This window comes from Parus major, chromosome 5 (assembly GCF_001522545.3).
Source record: "Parus major isolate Abel chromosome 5, Parus_major1.1, whole genome shotgun sequence".
Taxonomy (NCBI): Eukaryota; Metazoa; Chordata; class Aves; order Passeriformes; family Paridae; genus Parus; species Parus major.
This window is the reverse complement of record NC_031774.1, coordinates 51,740,586-51,760,489: the sequence shown is the minus strand read 5'-3', so window position 1 is coordinate 51,760,489 and position 19,904 is coordinate 51,740,586. Positions and strand designations below refer to the sequence as shown.

General features: G+C 41.6%; 1 protein-coding gene across 13 annotated transcripts in view; it reads left to right on the top strand.

The window, feature by feature from the left end:
• The window catches only part of CDC42BPB (CDC42 binding protein kinase beta), a 90,832-nt gene extending 75,795 nt beyond the window's left edge, over nucleotides 1–15,037 (top strand). For 6 of the 13 annotated variants that reach the window (XM_015630910.3, XM_015630922.2, XM_015630917.2 and 3 more), the window contains 11 exons: nucleotides 2,632–2,848; nucleotides 3,239–3,301; nucleotides 5,536–6,132; nucleotides 9,086–9,183; nucleotides 9,295–9,379; nucleotides 9,526–9,646; nucleotides 9,749–9,866; nucleotides 10,792–10,830; nucleotides 10,960–11,065; nucleotides 11,157–11,227; nucleotides 13,303–15,037. In XM_015630910.3, coding sequence (XP_015486396.1) covers nucleotides 2,632–2,848; nucleotides 3,239–3,301; nucleotides 5,536–6,132; nucleotides 9,086–9,183; nucleotides 9,295–9,379; nucleotides 9,526–9,646; nucleotides 9,749–9,866; nucleotides 10,792–10,830; nucleotides 10,960–11,065; nucleotides 11,157–11,227; nucleotides 13,303–13,434 — 1,647 coding nt within the window. In that variant the 3' untranslated portion in view covers nucleotides 13,435–15,037. Of the gene's footprint in view, nucleotides 1–2,631; nucleotides 2,849–3,238; nucleotides 3,302–5,535; nucleotides 6,133–9,085; nucleotides 9,184–9,294; nucleotides 9,380–9,525; nucleotides 9,647–9,748; nucleotides 9,867–10,791; nucleotides 10,831–10,959; nucleotides 11,066–11,156; nucleotides 11,228–13,302 lie in introns of those variants that run through there. The other 7 variants (XM_015630920.2, XM_015630918.2, XM_015630913.2 and 4 more) reach the window with 4 other exon arrangements.
• Nucleotides 15,038–19,904: the final 4,867 nt, after the last annotated feature.

The window sequence follows — 19,904 nt, the reverse complement described above, 5'->3', positions numbered from 1 at the left end:
TGAATACTGTATTTAGTTTTTAACAATAGGAACTTAATTCTTATGTTTTGTGTGAATCATATTAAGTCTGTAATTCTAAAATTTAGAAAGGAATACAGTAGCAGCCAGTATCTATAGCCCCTTACATTTGAATACAGAAATTCACTGTCTTCAGTGTCTCTGGTCTTCATCCATTTAGGATCAAGTCAGGAAAACATGGAAAGCCAAGAGCTGTTAATCAATCACAGTCCCTGTATTTGGTCCTTCAGGATTTTACTTGGGAATTGTCTTTGCTCCTTGTTTGTGTCTCTACTTTTCTGCTTTTTTGTAAAATTATTTTCTGCAGTGAATTTTCATACTTTGGTTTACTACTACCTTTACCTTAAGTTTCCTCTTGTTTGTATTTTGGTTTTTGGGTTTTTTAGTTCCCATCTGCCTGCTCTCTTAAATTAGTAAACATGGAATACTGTAGGAAAGAACATCTGAGGAGAGAAAGCATGGTAGGCAGAATGATGGTTCATTCATTTAAGAACAAGGTATTCATACAGTTCAGCCTGCCTGACTTGTTGCTCTAATTTCTGCCTGCAGTTTTTAACTGAAATCAAATATCTCTGTGTAAAAATACTTGTGTGGATAGACATGACCAAATATCTCTATGGTTTCGTCATCTTGGAAGCTGATATGTGAATATATCCATTTAGGTAGGGTACCAGAGAAGTTGCTGAATTACATCTCTTTTCTCAGTTCTGTGTCCTCCTTCAAAAGCAGGAATTTCTAAAACTAGAAACCAGTAAACCTGATGGGGAGAGTCTCTTCTCAGTTTCATTTAGTTCTAGATCTGCATCTTATTGACACAGTCCCATAGTCTAGCTTGTACAGAACAGTTTAAACTGTTAATTCACATCATCTGTGTAAAAATGTGGTCCTTCTTTTGTGCATGTCATTGCACGTAACACAGTGATGTTGGTGGCCTACAAAAGACGGATTATAATTTATTCTGGATCTTCTACCAGCAGATAACAATAACAGAATGCTGCCAAACACTAAAATGTTCCCACCTCTGAACCACCATGAATTCAAGAACAGTAAGAATTCGTCTCAGATTCAAACATTTCTCCTTGATAACCAGTTTTTAAACCTGGATGTTAGGCTATGCTGACATTCAGACACCTCAGTCTTAAGTGCTGCCATCAATACACATTTTTAATAATAGTGTAAGAGTTGGCTGTGGTGGAGTGCTTCCACAGCTTAGCAGTTTGAGTTAAGAAGCCTTGAATTTCTTAGCAAATAATGTATTTTTGTATGATGAAGAATGCAATATATATTACAACCAACTACTCACTTTTTTTTTCTTGGATTTGACTATATGTCAGTTGCCAGCTTCAAAAACTGAGGAGTAATACATGGTGGTACTTCAAAGGGAAAACCATTGCTGGAATTTGGTTTTGTTTTGTTTTCTAGACATATTATCCATTATGTCTCCATCTGTCTTTAAAATATTAGTGCTTAGTTACAGTTTCAACAGGAACAAACCTCTATGCAGAGTAATACGAGCTATAAGCAATAGCAACTTCTCAGTTCTCTCCCTACCTCCCTTCACCTCCACCTTCATCTTACTTATGAACTTCTGTCTTTGACATCCTGTTGTCCCAAGTGTACTTTTAGATATATTTTATCTTTGTGTGTTACTGTTTAATTCACTCTTCCAGGAATTGTGTGTTGTATTACCACAACATTCATCCTTATGTTTTTCTTACAACAGCATGTAGGCTGAAGGTCTGATATTCCATGTTACAGCCTTCAGATTTGCACTTCTACATCTTTTGTTGCTTTTTTCTGTTTAACTGTTGTTACTCAGAGTCTGTGTTGAGGGCTGATCCTGGCTGTTGGCCTGTTTGTCTGTGGCTGAAAGTATACTTTCCATGATACCATAAACCCTTCAGTCTCTTCATGCAGTACAAAAAACCAAAATGTTAAAAAATTCTGCATGCATTCTTTAGGCAACATAAGTTTCTGGATAGTTTTTCTGTTCAGAACACGTTCTGCTTTGAGATCTATGGGAGGATTTAACTGAAAATGAAGTGAAGCCATAGTGATTTTCTTTTAACACAGAGATGTGGGAGAATGCAGTACTTCAGTCTCAAATATTGCTTTCCTCCAGAGCATTGAAGGCAGATATGCTCTTCCTTTGGACAAATATTTGGAAAATTAGATAACAAAATCAAAATCTAGAACTGATGATAGCAATGCCTTTGGGATAGCAATGCCTTTGGGTTTAAATGCATCTGGTTCACAAAGCATGTGTGTTGGTCTCAGCAAGTCGTGGGTGGGTGGGAGGGAGGCATCAGGACAAACTATGGTTCAGAGCAGGAAGGAGCCTTTTACTGCCATGTATTGATTATTGTAGCATTCCTTGCCCATATTTTTGGATTCAGAATATTTAAGCAAGACTGAATACTTTTAAACAAAGCCACTGTGGCTTGTGCAGGGGTTGTTTTTTTGAAGCACTGTGTCTGTATTAGCTGTGTTGTCTATGCCCCTTGGGTACATCATTCCATTGTCATGAGAAAATGTAGTTTATTTTCACAGTTCTGTGTGATAAAAAGGGCTTTTATTACTCTAACTAATTTCACTGTCTCTGTCTGTTTAAAGGTGACAGCTTCTCTCTTAGGTTTGCCTTCAAAGTCTTGTTCTCTACTGATCCTGACAGAAAATGAGAATGAAAAGAGAAAGTGGGTTGGAATCCTAGAAGGGCTGCAATCTATCCTGCACAAGAACAGGCTGAGGAACCAGGTTGTGCATATTCCACAAGAAGCCTATGACAGTACACTGCCTCTTATTAAAGCAAGTTTAGCTGCTGCTATTGTAGGTATGTTTGTTTAACTTTTATCAGCATGTGAAGGTTGTTGGAACTTTTAGATGGGCTTCTATAATGAGAGCACTGACACCTTGAAATAAATTCCTCAGCTGAATTCCTTCATAGGAATTTAATAATGGGTGAAGAATGCTAATCTTGCATTGATATTCAGGTTTCTTCATCCACTTGAAGTAAATAATACTGTTGAGTTGTTCAGCAGGTTGTTTTAGCAATATGGTATATAGCATGCTTTTGACACTGTGTGAACTCAAGTAAAATTGATTTGCTGATGAAAATCTGTTTGTGCAGAAATTTTTTCAGCTGTTCAAAACAAATAGCCTGTTTTAAAGATAAGACCAAGCATAGCTGAATTAATGTCCTTTTTTTCCCCTCTTGGTTTAGATCGAGATAGAATAGCAATTGGTTCAGAAGAAGGACTGTATGTGATAGAGGTGACCCGTGATGGTAAGTTAGACCATAATGCATGCAGTAATTACATATGAAATAATGAGCTCCATAAATTTTACTGCTGCTCTAATATAGGTTGCACAACAGCCTTTCATGTATAGTAAGTATTAAGCACTCAGTTAATTGATGAGAAGGAAGAGTGAATGTGAGATATAAGCACTAATTTGGTCATTATCATTACATTCAGTTGACTGGCTGAAATTAAAGGTGTGAGTTACTGGGCATATTCTGACAAATTTTCACCTTAGCTGTGTTCCCAGAGCAGTTATCAAAATGCTTCAGCACGCAGAGCATGCACAGCACACACAAAGTTCATAGTCTTCCCTTTAGAGCCTCCATGTCTCATCTGCTTTTTCCAGAAATTTGGCAGCTATTCACATTGTCTTGCAGACTGATGCTGTCCAAAGGAAATATGTCTTTGGATGCTAGTCTTTTCAGTGATTTTCTCAATTCATTTTTCTGGGTAATTTAGTTTGTGGCTATTTGAATGTTGTATTTTACACTAAAGCTTGCATTTCAATGTAAATAAAGCAGTGAATACAGATTTTTAAAGACTTACTTGACTTTCAAAATTAAATTATATCAGGGATGTGGTTTTGGATCAAAAGAAAAATGTTATTTCTTGTTCATTGCCCAGTTCCAGGAGAAACTGCTTTATACATGGAGACAGCAGATATTTGAAATTCTTTTTAGCAGTAATGAATGCCATTCCTTTGAGTAAATTTCCAGTGCTCACCATTCATTAAGTAGTTTGATATAAACATAACTTGATATAATTCCAGGGGTTCCAGTACAGCTTCTTGCATAAAAAAGTTGTCAATTTAATTTGAAAGGTCATTTCATAAAGGAGCAATTATCTGCATCACCATGTCATATGTAAATGTGAAAATTAATTACCAATTTTGGTTTTAAGTTAAGAGATGTTTTGGAGGAGTTTTCTATGGCCAGTTCTGTGCATTAATAGATTTTTATAAATTGTAATCTGTTTTTCATTTTATGGCAGTTGTAATTTTTAGTGTTAATTAACTGCCAGCTGTTTATATCAAAGGTCTTTGGTTAGAATATTTCTTAATTCTTGACAAATAAGCTGGAGTTGGAGCAAGGAAGAAAACCATTTATCTGGCAAAGCCAGTTATTTCATAGAATATTTCTTCAGACATTTCATCTGTTTATGCAGACAGGGGTACACCACAACAGCACTTTGTGATTTAAACAACTAAAGTCTTATTGGCCATGTTTAGAGAATTTGGTAACTTTGGTTACATTACTCGGCTGTTACTGAAAAAAAAGGCAAAGAATTTCCAATTAAGAGTTTTCTGTTTTATTTTTTTAAACTACGATTCACAAATATTTTTAATGCATTCAGCTAGCAGAAAAATTAAAGTTACAATTCAATTGAATTGGCTTATGCTAATTAAGTTTCCTAGTTTAGAATTGCTCTTATGTTTGTACCCCATGAAGTACTCACTGCATTCTTGAAAGTTCTTGTATAGCCAAGATCCCCAAGAAGCACACATTGTACCTAACCCCCTTAGCTGCCTCTAACCCTGCTTTAAAAAAATGCATCCAACAGTAAAACTCCCCATGGGTAGGCTGAATAGTCCTTGCTCTGAGAAGGGTTTTCCTGGTGCCTATCCTGAGCCACTTTTCCTGCAGCCTAAGCCCATTCCTTCTTTTCCTTTCCCCATCACACACAGCATTTTTTTGCCTGTCTGTATATGTGTTTTACACCCCCTTACTGTACTGCTTTTGTATCTGATGAGAGATCTGCCAACAGTACAGCATTTTGTGTCCTCACCAGGATTAAATACTTCGTATTTCTTAACTTTGTGTTCTGCTAATTTGGTCTTCCTCCAAAATTTACCAAAGATGCTGATGTTTTCATGGAAGTGGGACCCACTTCTGAAGATGCAGCTTCTTGCACTGTACAGATGGTACAGATGCAATTATAGATAAAAAAAATACTCCATTTATCCTACATGTTAAGCAGTGTTTTCACACAAAGTGTTGTTGAGATTTTTTTGTGAATAGAGAGGGTTACAGGAATTCTTTATTTCATTGTTTGCTCTGAGAATTAATAACGGAGAATCAAGCATGTAATAAGTGCTCTTCCTCACCTGGTACGTGTCTGTGTTTAGATTAATTTTCAGGCATCACTATGTAGCACTGCAGTGTTTCCAGGCCTGGTGATTTTCCTGTGTAACTTATGGCAGCTCTTGTTTCCTTTGCAGTGATTGTCCGAGCTGCTGACTGCAAGAAGGTGTACCAGATAGAGCTTGCTCCCAAAGAAAAAATTATCATCCTCATCTGTGGTCGGAACCATCATGTCCACCTTTACCCCTGGGCCTCTCTGGATGGGTCAGAAGGGAACTTTGACATCAAGCTTGCAGAAACTAAAGGCTGCCAATTGATTACAACTGGAACACTAAAGAAGAGTTCTTCTACTTGTTTGTTTGTGGCTGTCAAACGACAGGTTTTTTGCTATGAAATTCACAGAACTAAACCTTTCCACAAAAAATTCAGTGAAATTCAGGCTCCAGGAATTGTACAGTGGATGACAGTGTTCAAGGACAAGCTCTGTGTTGGCTACCAGTCTGGGTTCTCTCTGTTGACCATCCAGGGAGATGGACAATCTATAAACCTGGTAAATCCTAATGACCCCTCGCTTATCTTCCTCTCACAGCAGTCTTTTGATGCCCTTTGTGCTGTGGAGCTCAGTAATGAGGAATACCTGCTTTGCTTCAGCCATATGGGAGTTTACGTCGATTCGCAAGGTCGAAGGTCACGCATGCAGGAACTAATGTGGCCTGCAACTCCTGTTGCCTGTAGTATGTATATGTTTTTCTGTTGCCATATCCCTGTTGCTGCTTTATATGTCAGAAAATTATCAGCATTGTATTCAATTGTGCTTCAGTTTGTCTTTGAATATCGGGTTTAAGTTTTGATGAGTTAATAGACACATGGTTCTTCCTGGTGGTAGTGTTGGACTTGGAGATCCTGGATGATGCAAGAAATGCTCTGTCCTAGTACAGGACACAGAAGAATAAATGGTGGGATGCAAAATAGTTTCTACAGAGAGTAGGCCTGGATGCAAGACTACCTGTCTGTGAAATTCTATGAAGGTTTTTGTTCACCTAGAGAGTATAAATGTCCAGTTGCCTGTAGGGTGTCTTCTGTGTATTGTACTCAAAGTACAGTAGAAAGCTGAAGAAGAAATGGAACTGCAAGTCTAAAGGTTCATAATAGAGAAAAAATTTCTCTTTTTGGTTTTAATTTTAGGATGACAATATTCAAAAATAGTATAGGTGAGGGCAATATTTGAACCACTCTGTTTCAGGAGCACTGGTTATCAGCTTGGTAGAACAAAGGTACATACAGAGCATTTTTCAGTATTCAGTAGTCAAAGGCAGTTGATGATAAATCTGGTATTTCTATTTGAAGCCAAAATATCAATTAAATTTTTTTGAATGATTGAAGGCAAGAAATAGCTTTTTGTTTAAGCAGTACAGCAGGGAGTGAGGTGTACGTTGGTTTGATCAGGCCAGGCCCTAATAGGAATTTGTTTAATTTTATTTGACTTGAACTGAAATTGTTTGCTTACTTTACTCTGACCTAGTTCTGTACAGAAGTCTGAAGCAAAGTCCCAAGGAAACAATGTAGTGGCAAATTTACTTTAAAACACTATTACCTAAAACTAATGTTTCCTTTTCCTTAATCAGCTTTACAGATTTTTGCATTTCAGCAAACTAGACTTGCTAGTTAATGGTTTTGTCTGTTATTATTAGAAGTGTTCTTACTGTAAACTATTTAATAACATTCTTGTATGTGCAATCCTGAGTGGTGCTGGCCTAGGGCTGTTTTTGTAGAAAGAGCAACATTTTCTGCTGCCAAAGGAAATGGAATTACTTCCCTTTTCATTAGACTTGCCTGCCCTCCTCAGTCCTAGTGTCTGTCACTAGTGATAGTGGGTTTTTTTAACTGTCCCATCAGGAGGTTGTAAAATTACAGAAAGATTTGGGTTGGAAGGGATCTTAAAAAGATCAACTCCTTCCAACTCCCCTGCCATGGGCAGGGACACCTTCTGCTAAACAAATTTTCTCAAAGCTCCATCCAACCTGACCTTAAACACAAGCCTGGGTGGAACAGCTTCTTCCACAGCTTCCATGAGCAACTTGTTCCACTGCCTCACCAACCTCACAATAAAGAATTTCTTCCTAATATGTAGTCTAAACCCACTCTCAGTTTAATGCCATTTCTCCTTGCCCTATGACTCCATGCCCTTGTAAAAAGTCCCACTCCAGCTCCCTTGTAGCCTCTTTAGGTACTGGGAGGTGCTGCAGGGTCTCCCAGAGTCTTCTCCAGGCTGAGAACAGCCCCAGCTCTCTCAGCCAGTCTTTTTAGGAGAGACCAGCAAAGTGGCAGTGATTCTGCTGTGGTAAAGCACCAAGTTGTAGAGAAGTGTTGGGACAAAACAGACTTTGTGTCTGGGGTATTGAGTGTCCTCGCCCTGGGAGAGGGCAGGGCGAGCACTAGCACAGCTCTGTTACCCCGGCTGGCCTGCTGGGCTTGCCCCTCCACCGCCTGGTGCTGCTGTCCTGTGCTGAGCCAGGGTGGGTGTCCCAGGCCTGCTTGGCTCCCCTGCAGCCTGCTGCAGAGCCTTGGAGCCAGCTGCTCTGGAGGCTGGAGCGTGGGCAAGCACACTGCAGGCACTGACAGCTCTCTGGGAACCACTCGAGGTCTGGTCAAGCTCATCAGCTCTGACTGGCAAGTGCCAGCCTTGGCTACAGATGGTGTTTCTGCCTGATGCTCGGGTCTCCCTCTTGATTTGAACATCCAAGCCAGCTAAGACTGCATGTAATAAATGCTTGACCATTAATCACTTTTGTGTTACATTTTTATGATAGCTGTCCAAGGTATTCTTTTAATGAATTTAAAACAATAGCACCACAACTGTACTTCAGTTCTTTTAAGAAGATTCTGTGATGTGTTTAGTATCCTACTGGGTTATTTTCATTTTGTTTATTGAAGCATCTTCTCTCTATTAAATCCCTTAAGTTTCTAGTAACTGCTTTTTACATCAGGAGACAGTCTTTACAAGAACAGAAGCATGTTGATACAAAGCTCTGGAGTTCTCTGCTTTTTTGACCTAAAATAAACTTGTCTGCTGATGCCTTTTATGCTTTAAGAAAAAAAAAAAAATAGTTGAAAAGAGAAAATGAGTTACAGACTTAAAGCATTTTCTAAGTTGACATTTTTCTATCAGCTTGATGAAAGTAACCCATACATGAATATCTAAAGCTAGAAAATTGTAAGCAAAAAGAGGAAGGAAATTGAGAGCAGATCTGCATCATGAGTTCATGACCCAGCTCACAGATGGTGGCTTTCTCATCTCCTCTGCACACAGCAGATGTATAGTCAGGTTGCTGCTTCTGAAATGAAGTAATCCATAGCAAAGATAGCTGCTCAGTTCCTACCACCTAGCAAACTTGTATACATCTAAAAACTTCAGATGCCATTTTGCAATTTCATGAAATGGCAATGGGAAATTTTAAAAAATACTGAAAGGGTCAAATTTAAATATTTCCATGATGCTGGTAGTTGTCATTAGTAAATCTATTCTCACAAAAAATCAATTTGAAAGTGGGACTTTGAAAATGTGTTTTAAAGTGTATCTTGCACATAGTGGAAAACTTATAACTATTGAAATCTGCTCAAATATTTGTCAGTTCTGGACTAGTGAAATGACATTAGGGTTTTCTGTTTTGTTTTCAATCAATGCAGGTTGCAATTCTTCATATGTAACAGTGTATAGCGAGTATGGTGTTGATGTGTTTGATGTTAACACTATGGAATGGGTCCAGACTATTGGCCTGCGAAGGGTAAGTAATTTGCTTTGAATATTGAACTTAATGAGGTTGCTTTCAAATGAGGTGTTTCTTCACAGTATATTCTAGATTTGAGGTAATTCTCTGTCTCCTTCCTCAAAACAGATCAGACCATTAAACATGGATGGCACACTGAACCTCCTTAACTGTGAGCCACCAAGGTTAATATATTTCAAGAACAAGTTTGCAGGTGAGTCCTGAGCAAGGGGAGAAATGGGGAACTCATTCTAACTGGTTAATTGTCACCATGTTACCTTTGCACTAGATGAAATTTGTGTTGAATGTGTCTGGGTCAGCGTGTACCTCTGTATGTGAAATTGCTTTGTGCTATTGCAGCAGGAGCTGGCCTCAGTGTACCAGAAACATCTGACAACAGCAAGAAGCAAATGCTTCGAACCAGGAGCAAAAGAAGATTTGTATTTAAGGTTCCCGAGGAAGAGCGGTTGCAGCAAAGGCGGTGAGAATTTATTTGTAAATTTGTAAAAAATCACTGAATATACATGATGACATGCAGAGAGACTGGGAATGCTAATAGTAAAAATCACTCTTGTTTTTTTAGGGAAATGCTTAGAGACCCTGAGCTAAGGTCAAAGATGATTTCTAACCCAACGAATTTCAACCATGTGGCTCACATGGGACCAGGAGATGGAATGCAGGTCCTCATGGACCTCCCACTGGTAAAATACATTTATAAGGGAGGGATATATATGTGCATTTGTTCTTGCTCACAAAAGACATGAAGATGAGCTGGATGAGCTCAAGTATTATCTTTGTACCGAATTCTTCTTGAAATCCTTTTGAGAAAGGTGAACCTTCCTGTTGTGCAGTACTTCTAAATCTTGTGCAAGGAAATACTGTTAGCTGACTTATGAATGAGACACTGAAAGACAGATATCACTGCCAGGAGTTTGTTAGTAGTTTTGTATATAATCAGTCTCTCCTCCTTCCTTTTTCTTGTTTGTCTTCTTAAAATAACAGAATGAATTTCCTTTCCCCTCATCCTCTCAACATTCGGCTCTTGGTATCACCTCCAACAGGCTTTGAGCACGTCTATCACATGAGCCCTATCTCTGCTGAAATCTCTCTCCAGAGTGACCATTCCTCACTGCAAGGCTCCCTTCTGCTTTCTTCCTCTTCCTGTCCCTCCTCTGCTTCCCTAGCAAGGGTAGGAGTAGCTACAAACTGTTAGGAACTGGAATATGGTATGCTTGTGGCACTTCACCAATTCTAGAGCAATAACAAGGGGAAAAAAATAATGCTGTGGAGGTAACTAAAATGCATGTGACTTGCAGTGCTTTATAGCATTAATTTTAGTTTGTATTTAACTAATACAGCATTTTATGAGCTATTTTGGTGTTAAATCCACAAGAGGAAGATGTGGAGGTACACTTTTATGTTCTGTACGTACCCTCCGTCCTACAGCTGTGAGTCAGACTTTCTCTTGTCTTTCTCAGATAGTCCAGATGTGGGTCAGGCATTTGTCATTTCAGCAGGAGGAGGAAAGAAAGCAGAGCTGTTAGTACAGTCCCTTCATAGACAGTTTGCTGGCTGACAGGTTCAAGTGGCTTCTATGGGGCTTAGTTCTTTCTCTGTCTTTCTCAGGGTTTGTGTCTGTTACTGAAAATATGTGGATGTGGTCAAGTAAGTTCAGTTTTTCTACCAACACTGGGTTGTAATAGCTTCAAAAGCACAGTAAAGTTATCATGAGTAACAGCTTCTCATTGGATAGCTTTTGTTGCTGACTAACAGGGTGTTTTATTTCAACTGTAGAGCGTCCTACCTCCTGCCCAGGATGAAAAAACCTGTCCATCTTCAGCTAACCTGTCACGGCAGCAGCAGCAGAGGAACAAAACTTACATCTCATGGCCCTCATCAAGTAAGGCTGGGAGCAAGCTGGTCACTTCTGAGCTGTAATCTGTGATATCAACAGGAGCTGTAAACTGCCTTTTGTCCTTCACTCTCTGCAGGTGGCAGTGATGTGGGAGCAGCCATGCCTTCCCGAAGTATGTCTGACCCTGACCAGGAGTTTGACAAAGAGGTAAAACAGCTTCTGTAAATGGAAACCAACGATACCCTGTTGATGTAGATTGTTCTCTTTTTCCAATAAATTACATTCCCAAGGAAATGCTTAATAGAGACATTTATGGAGATGTTTTCTTTCCACGAGTGTTTTTCCCAGTCTGTAATACATGTTTCCAAGTTAGATACACCATCACAAAAGCAAAGCTGTGAAAAGATCTTCTTATGGTGATATTTTAAGAAGTACTATGTCTTGGATTAAGCTTTATAGGCAACGGAAATTTGACTAATTGATGAGATGTCCTCAAAGCTCCTAAAAATGTTCTCTGGGATATTAGCATAGAATAGCAAAGTAATATGACTAGTTAAGTAATTTTCTGTGCTGCCTTAAGGAAGACTTTTTGTAATGTAACTTGAGAAGGAATCAAATTTATAACATGGAAAACTGCTTTTAGCAAGAATAAGAGTATGTGCTAGTAGTCACCAAACTGAAAATGTCGTGGCTCAACAAAACTGATGTTCCTGGATCTGAACAGAGAAGATACATGATTTTTGTATCTGTTATTTATCATGTGTTTTCTTCCAAGCTTTGCTGAAGTCCTATCTGTGCAAGGGAAGTGTTAGGAATTATTCCTGGGAGGCAAAGTCCCTGATTAAGATCTTTTATAGTGCTTTTGGTACCCAACTGCAGACCCATATAATGCTCTGAATCTTGAAGCATGTTTTGGTGAAGCCAGACTTCTGCTGGATGCCTTAGCACAAGCCAAGTCCAGAGTTCTGATCACACTTGTGGTCTTACTTCCTTTGTCACCTTCAGTTAGCCATTAAAAACACATGAAAGTGGGGATCTCTAAACACAGGTGTTTTTGAAACAGTCTTGGTTTTCAAAGGTGGTTATGATGGACAATGTTAGTTATTCTGCTCACCCTTCCCAAACTCCATTATATTCCATGCTCTAATGGTAATGGTTGTTTGTAGGCACAAGTAATGATAGATTCAAAAGGGATTTTTTACAATCTTTTCTCTTTTTGGTAGCTCTTACAATTTCTTATGACTTCTTAAATTTTAAAAAATAGCAGTTTGAAACTGGTAAGAGGCTCTAATAACACCTTTTGGCTTTATACTGTTTCCCCTGTGACTTTCGACTTTATGAACTGGATCATGTTAGGATAATCTTGTTATAGATTATCTTATTATTGTTCAAGCCATGCAAAATCTTCTCAACAGTATTCTTGAAGGATGTTACCTTTCAATCTATTTGATAATAGTATATATCTGTTGTTACCTTTCAATCTATTTGCTAATAGTATATATCTATTTACTATAAGTATGTATTTCCCTTTCTTGAAAATAACTTGTTGCAACGGTAACAGGGGTTTTTTGTGCAGTATTTCATTAGCTGTGAATGTGTGCAGTGCTCAGAATTGTAACACACCAAAATAGTGGGAAACTTGCCAGCCATCCTGTTGAAGTGAGACCAGCCTGTGAAGGCAAATATCCAACAACTAATCTAACACTGGGGATATAACTGTGGCTAGTCTTTATTAGATATTGACGTAGGACATACTCACTAAGTATATTCTGTTTCCAGATCTCCAGCCAGATTCTTGGCAGCCTTCACTCGGTTGTGAGGCACTTCACAAGCTTGTTGCTGTTTTGTAAACAGTTCATAATGCTTGTTTCCTTCCTCCTCACCAAACCGAAGATGATTTGACCATAGTTTTTGTATATTTACATGGGCAAGTAAATCTGCTTCTGGGCTATAAAAATTGCCTAAAAATTGCAGGCTGGTAAATTCTGAACAACAGTGAGCAGATAGATGCATTCCATCAGGAAAACTTTAATGGCTAAAGGAGAGGAGACAGAGATGTAGCAATTTCCACATACTTTACCATAATTCCTGTTGTGTCAGAAGGTCACCTTTGGGACTGCACTAGAGCCTGTTGATGGTAATGGAAGTACTTGCTTGAATGTTTAACTATGAATTAATCTAATGCACACTGCTTCGAAGGTGTTGCTCTGCCTTTGAAAACTTTTGAGTGTAAAGAATTCACTTCAAGTAAACATAATTTTTTTAATGTTTCTCATTAACAGCCTGATTCAGACTCCACCAAACACTCTACTCCATCTAACAGCTCAAATCCAAGTGGTCCCCCAAGTCCCAACTCTCCTCATAGGAATCAGCTTACGCTAGATGGACTGGACCAGTCGACCTGTGACGCGTAACGCCACCGCTCTCGCCATTCCTGTCATCCACTACTCCATGGTGTTCAACAGCAGGGCAAAGCTGTCTCAGATGCTAGTGCCAAGACTGACACAGACTCTCTAGGGTTGCACAAGAATAATTATATATCCAGATTGTAGATACAAACTATGGAAATGAAGAAAATTCTTTACTAATAGCGATTGAGCTTTTTACGCAGAATTGTTCACTGCTCAGTTACAGTTGATTCCTTTCTGCACAGCTGTGACACAGTTTTATTGCATAGGAGCATTTAAGGCCACCAGTAAATAGTCTTATTCTTATGGTGAAAGAGAAATAGAGAGAGTTACTGATAATGTTGCTACAATATCAGGAATATTATTTTTCTATAGAATGATGTAATGTCTGATTAGCAGGAAATCCTTTTAGACAGAATTTGGACTTCTAAATAGGAAATGTGAGCAGGTGTAGTTACATCCTCAGATGAATACACTTTTCCCTTTTTCCTGTAACTGTTTTTTTCCTAAATCTTAAGGAGAATGGTAGGAAGCTGTAGGTCATTTCCAACATCAGTAGAATCACCAGGAAGTCAAAGAAAAGCTGGTTATAGTTTTGTGGCCTTTAAATTCATTTAGCCATTACATATACAGCTGCATAACTGTCTTTCTATCTTTTTACCAACTTTTTAGTCTTGTACATAGGACTACTGACAGTTATCTCTTTACCCATTCCCTGCTTTTAGTCCTCATCAGTCATTAGTCAGGGCTTTTAAAATACTGCTGTGAAAAGAATTTTACTCCTAGTTCCTGCCTTTCTCCTCCTGAGAAGCTGTTTCTCCTGGGATTTTGGTGTGAGGACACACTACGCTGTTTAGGTAGCAAGCCTTCTTGTGGACGCATTGCCCACGGAGTCTGCTTGACCCGAGGGACTGTATCGCACTAAAACATCAGTCTGTTCATTGGTTACCAAAGTGGAACGTGAAGGATGTGTAACTGGGGGTGCTGCTTTTCTCATTAATTGTATCCTCACCTGCATGAAGACCCCATGATTATTAATCAAGTATTGATCATGTAGAAAAATGCACAACACACTCCTGTATATTTTGCGATGGCCCATGTGCGGTGATGTTTTGCGTGTATATTTAATCTCATGCTTCCATGTATTATACATTTAGTACTCAAGGATTTGTGACCATGTTTCATTAAAAGCTTGTAATTAATTCAGTGGCTGGCATATCCAGTTTGTCATTGTCACACTAGTGTGCCTTCTGTGCCAATTTTATGACAGTTGGATGTCACTTATTTAAAATTCAGTTTAAATGGGCTAATGATATACCAATGGCTAATGTTCTTTTCTGAAACACTGTATAGGACGTGCACTTATCTTTAGTTTAAACTGAGTGTTCTAGTCAACATTTAATCCTGTTACGTTAAGTGTTCGACAGTACTTGCTCTTTTTCTCAGATTCTTGATAAAGGGGCTCAGTTAGAGCTGGACACTACTGCTTTGGGGGTTTTCTGGTTTTTACTTTTTTAATGTAAGTCTAAGTCTTTGTAATTATTGAATCGTGAGAACATTTTTGAACAATTTACATGTCAATAAAGCAGAAGAGGGAGGTTTTAAAGTTTATAGTTGTCTGTCTTGACATCTGAAAACAATCTACCACTGGCACTTGGCTCCAGTCTCATGGTAAATTCACTTTGTTCACATGGACGTTTGACATAATCTGAAGATATTTTGAAGCTCCATTCCCAAGCACTACAAGAAAGGTGCATATTGCTGAAGGTGAATGAATGTTCAGAAGCAGTGGAAGTCTTTCTGGTGGAATACAGTGCTGAAATTTTGTGCCCTCGGTTTGCTTTAGAGTTGTCATTTCATTGACTTGCTGACCCTATTAATTCCTTTTTAAATTATTTATATGACTCGTTACTTACAGCTGAAACATAGTAAGGAGGCTGCAAGGGTCTATTCATACATCTTAAGTATCATAAAACAATACATACATTCCACTTGTTGTCAAAGCAGTAATCCCAAAGAAAGGCTTAGGAACATTTCAAGGATTGGTGTGTGAATGGTGTAGCCCCTCATATAGGGTTTTTTTTTTAAAGCTCTCCTCATGCTCTGGCATTTGAGCACCATAGAGCCCACTGTAGCTAGACAGTGCCAACATCTCCTCTAGGGTGTCCTGGGTAAGCATCCCTCATCCCTTACCGAGTGCCAGGTGTTCCTGAATTGCTTCCTGGTTTGTCCCCCCCCTCACAGGAAAGGCCAAGGCGGGTGTTTTAGACCCTGCTGTTCCTTGCCTGACCAAACCTGCCTGGGCAGGCTGGGTTGACTTGGAAAAGTGCACCCACACTCTGCCCTGGGCATGGGGTGATAGCTGACAGGAGGTTTGAGGGCTCTGTGCTGGAAGCTGCCTCACAAGTATTCATGCTAATCAGCCTTTGACTTTTAAAAAACATTTCTCCTGCTCTTGAGCTGATTTTCCTCTGCACAGTGAGGACTTAGGATGACAACAAAGTCTTTAATTATGGGGGTATTAAATCATAGCACTCAGCAGTGCCAGGGCTTGGTTATAATTTAAGCAGGAGAACGTTTCTAGAAAAATTAATTGCTCATATGAATACATTATTCTTTTTTTTTCTTTTTTTTTTTTTCCTGCTTAAGTCTGGCCAAGCAGAATTCCTTCCCAAGTCCTCCACTGCAGGCCTTTTCAGATCATCTTTTCCCTTACGGATTTTGATTCTAGTTAACTCAAGAGTCCTCTCGAGCCCTCAGGAAAATTTTCATAAATGCAGGAATTCAGGTGAAACGATTTTCTGACAATGCACTTTCTTATCCCTGGAGGCTGCCGGTCTAGGACTGAGAGTGAGGAATTGAGCTATGCAAGGAATGAGAGTAATTTGGTGTCTGCCTGTTTCTCTGCTCATTCCATTTTCACAGAGATATGACATCAGGTCCTGAAGCTGGAGTGGTGGGTGTACTGCTCACTGGAACAATTGGCCACTTCTAGCACAGATCTTTGCCCCAAAATGCTGAGTATTTTGGAATACATCATGGTATAACTTGCCACCCAAGAACTAAACTCATCTGCCACCATCTCTGTCTACAGAACAGGTGTGCTGAGAATAAACAGCTTCCTAAATAGGTGCAGTCTGCTGGAGAGGGGGGTGCATAAAAGCTGGCTTTATCTTTGCAGGGTAAGTACTTAACACAGCTAAGCCACAGGGAGGGGACTTCAGTGTGGAAATTCTGAAGGTGCAGGCACTCTTGTTCTGCACAGCGCCAGATGGGCATCCCTGGGAGAAAGCAGATGTGTAAAAACCTAAAGAGCTGGCACTGCTAGCCTAAAGCCCTGAGAAGCAGCGAAGTGTTTGAGGGAAGAAATGACTGGGAACTGAACTACACCTTGAGGTGCAGTTAAGCAAAGTATTAGTGAAAGGAAGGTGGTGTATCATGAGCAAAAACCTTGTCTTGCTGAGTTTAGCTTATTTTGAAACAAAAAGGACACATGGCATTCTTGCATGCCAGGTTACTGGAGCATTTCGTGTTCCAGTTTGCACCATCTGCTCTGGATGAAGCGGCTCTGGGAGGCAGAAGGGAGGAAGACAATCCAAAAATCAGTGTTCAGCTGCCCAACCCTTGCCTTCCACTGCTGTGGCAGCATCTCTGGCCAGCTTGCATCCCTGTATGAGTGGCTCCCCTCTCAGTTTCCCCTTAACAAACCTCCCTGGCAGCCTTGGGGCTCCTGCCAGCTCATGGGCTCAGGAGCTGCAACCAGTGCAGGGCAGCTCCTTCCTGCAGAGTGAGAGGTGCTCTCATGTCCTGGGCACACTCCTGGCAGGGCAGCACATGGGGCTGGAGGGGCTCTGCTTGAGGGAAAGGGGTTCCATGGGCACAGGACCATGTCAGGAGGACAGGATGGAAGGCACAGTGCCAGCACCATCTCAGTGCTTGCAAAACGTCCTAAGCATGTTTTTGGGGATGGGGTGGTTACAAGACCAGGCAACACCTGCAGGCCCGGTGTGGGATGCCCAGGAAAGCCAAATGCTGGCAAGAACGTGTCCCAGCGGTGCCTGATGCTCAGGCCAGCGTTGCCAGCAAGGTTAGCTGAGGACAGGAGCAGAAGACAGCAGGACGTGCTCAGCCAGTGGGAGCTGCAGTGCTGTGCTCCAGCCAGAGGAGGAACATGGACTAAGGAATCAGCCCCTTCCCCGTCCTTGCAGCAAATATTTTTCCTGCTCCCCAGTAAGCTGCAGCACTTTTTTGTCATCTGACTGCTCAGGTTCACGCAGGTTTATTGATGCTTTCTCATGGATAAAACCCTCCAATCTTTTTCAGCCTCGCCTCCTTTGCTGTTTCTTACGCAGCCCCTGCTCTGCGGTCCCGTGAGGATGAGCAGTGCAGAGCCCTGCATGCTGATGGACACGGCCAGAGCTGCCACCCGGCAGTGCCTTGGCCAGCTCCTGCACTCCGGTAAGACCAGTCCCTGCCAAATACCCTCCTGCCACTGCTTCCTCCTGCTAAGAAATATAAAAAAATAAATCTATTGAGCCAAGTCTGTCTTGAGACTCGGGGATATTTTGAGGACTCTGCCACAATCTGGATTTGCACAACTTCTGTGAGCGGCTGCATCGTGCAAAGAGAAGGCACTGTGCTACGAGTTGGTGTCCATTAATAGTGTGCAGTTTGCTTTTTCTTCTGAGACCCTGGGAAGCAATGACTCCTGAGATCTTGCCATTAACACTAATGCATTTTGAATTAGTCTGTCACAGTGGGGGACCCCTGACACTCAGGACCAGAAGCAAAACAAAGCCATCAGGTGCCCAGACATGCCGTGCACAGCCTCGGTGACATAAACCACCCATCTAATGTGCTGCTTACTAAAGGTGTCTGTGAATTAAATTCCGTCTTTAGACAGGATCCCAGGAGACACTTAGGTACCAAACGCCTTTGCTCTGCCCTGCCTGCACTGTGGGCTGTGTGTGTGTCGGTGTGCAGCAATCACAGATACAATCACAGATACAGCTGTTTTTCCAGCAGCTCTTGGTTCCTGGCATCACAAACTCACTGTGGTGCTTCATTTTGTTTCTGCAGAGCTCCCCCCTCCCTGCGGCGCGTTCTGTACGAGCGAGCGGACGTGGCTCCTGAAGGAAAAGTACAGACTGTGCTCTGCTCGTGCACTGACAAAAATTGATCTCTGCTTTAATTAAAGCCTCTATTGTAAGTGACCTCGAGCCGCTACTGCATTTTAAAAATGGAGCTTCGCCAACGGCAAATCCCTACATGCCAACACGTAGGGGTGACCAGGTGGAGATTCCTGCCACAGGGTGGTCTGCCTCCCTCCGTGTCAGTGATGTGTCCCAGGATGGTGTCCCCCCCCAAAAGCACATGCCAGCCCATGGCTCACCCTCAAATCCCTGTGTGTCCAGGCAGGACACAGGCTGAGGTCCTCAGCTGCTTGCAGAAGGACACTATCCCGACACCATCTTGTGCAATGGTCCCTGTTGCCAATGGGTTGTCTCTTCTCTCCCTTAGCCTGTGGCCATGGGATGTTCCTGTCCTTCCTCATCTGCACATGCTGAGGGGATGCAATCATTGAGAACCCTCCCAGTCCTCACATCACAATTCACACTCACAGTGAGCAAGGCCCAAAAATAGCCAGGGAGGAAAGAAATTCACTCTGAGGTAGGGTCAGACCCCCCAGACCCTGGGGGTCACCCCTTCCTTGTGTGGGCAGTACTGGTGTGATGGGCTGCCTGGTGCAGCCGCCTCCAGTGTGCAGCACTGCAGTGGCCTCAGAAAGAAAATTCCTCTGTGTGTATTTGAAGCCTTGTGGGCTGGAAGAAACGCAGTCACCTGCAACAAACTGATGTGAAAGGCAAAAAGAACACAAAAAGGCCCTCACAGGCAGAAAGTAGGGATGTAGGTGGTGGAGGATGTGGCTGCTCTCACAGGCACCATGGTAACACGGCGGCTGCTGAGCTGCACCAAGCCCTGGCCATGCGGTGCTGTCCAGCCCTGTGGGGTCAGCAGGGGCGGGGGGATCTCCCTTGGGCTCACGTCGCAGCAGTGACTGTGTGTTGTGAGGTTTTGGGTCCTGTCCCTGGGTCACTGCTCCCCACAGTGATGGTTGTAGGACCATGGGATGGGGATTGAACATCTCAACATGCCCATGTCAGCTGCTGCAGGCTTCCTCTGCTTTTTGACCTTGTGACCGGTCACAAGGCCGGTGACCATTTCACCCCAGCAACAAATGCCTGACAGAGGCAGCAGAAACTCCTGCCCAGACAAGTTGCTTTTTGTCCCAGTAGTGGAGAAGCCCTCTCAGGAGAGGTGTGCATGGTGAAATCCCAGCTCCTCCTGGCTCTGCCCCACTCACAAATTCACTGCAGGAACCAGGGGCCCCGCCAGGCCTTGTTCCCTGCCTGCCTCATGCTTCTGTCCCGCCTGTTTCCAGGGCCAGGGCTGGTCCCACCACCACAGGCTGCCCA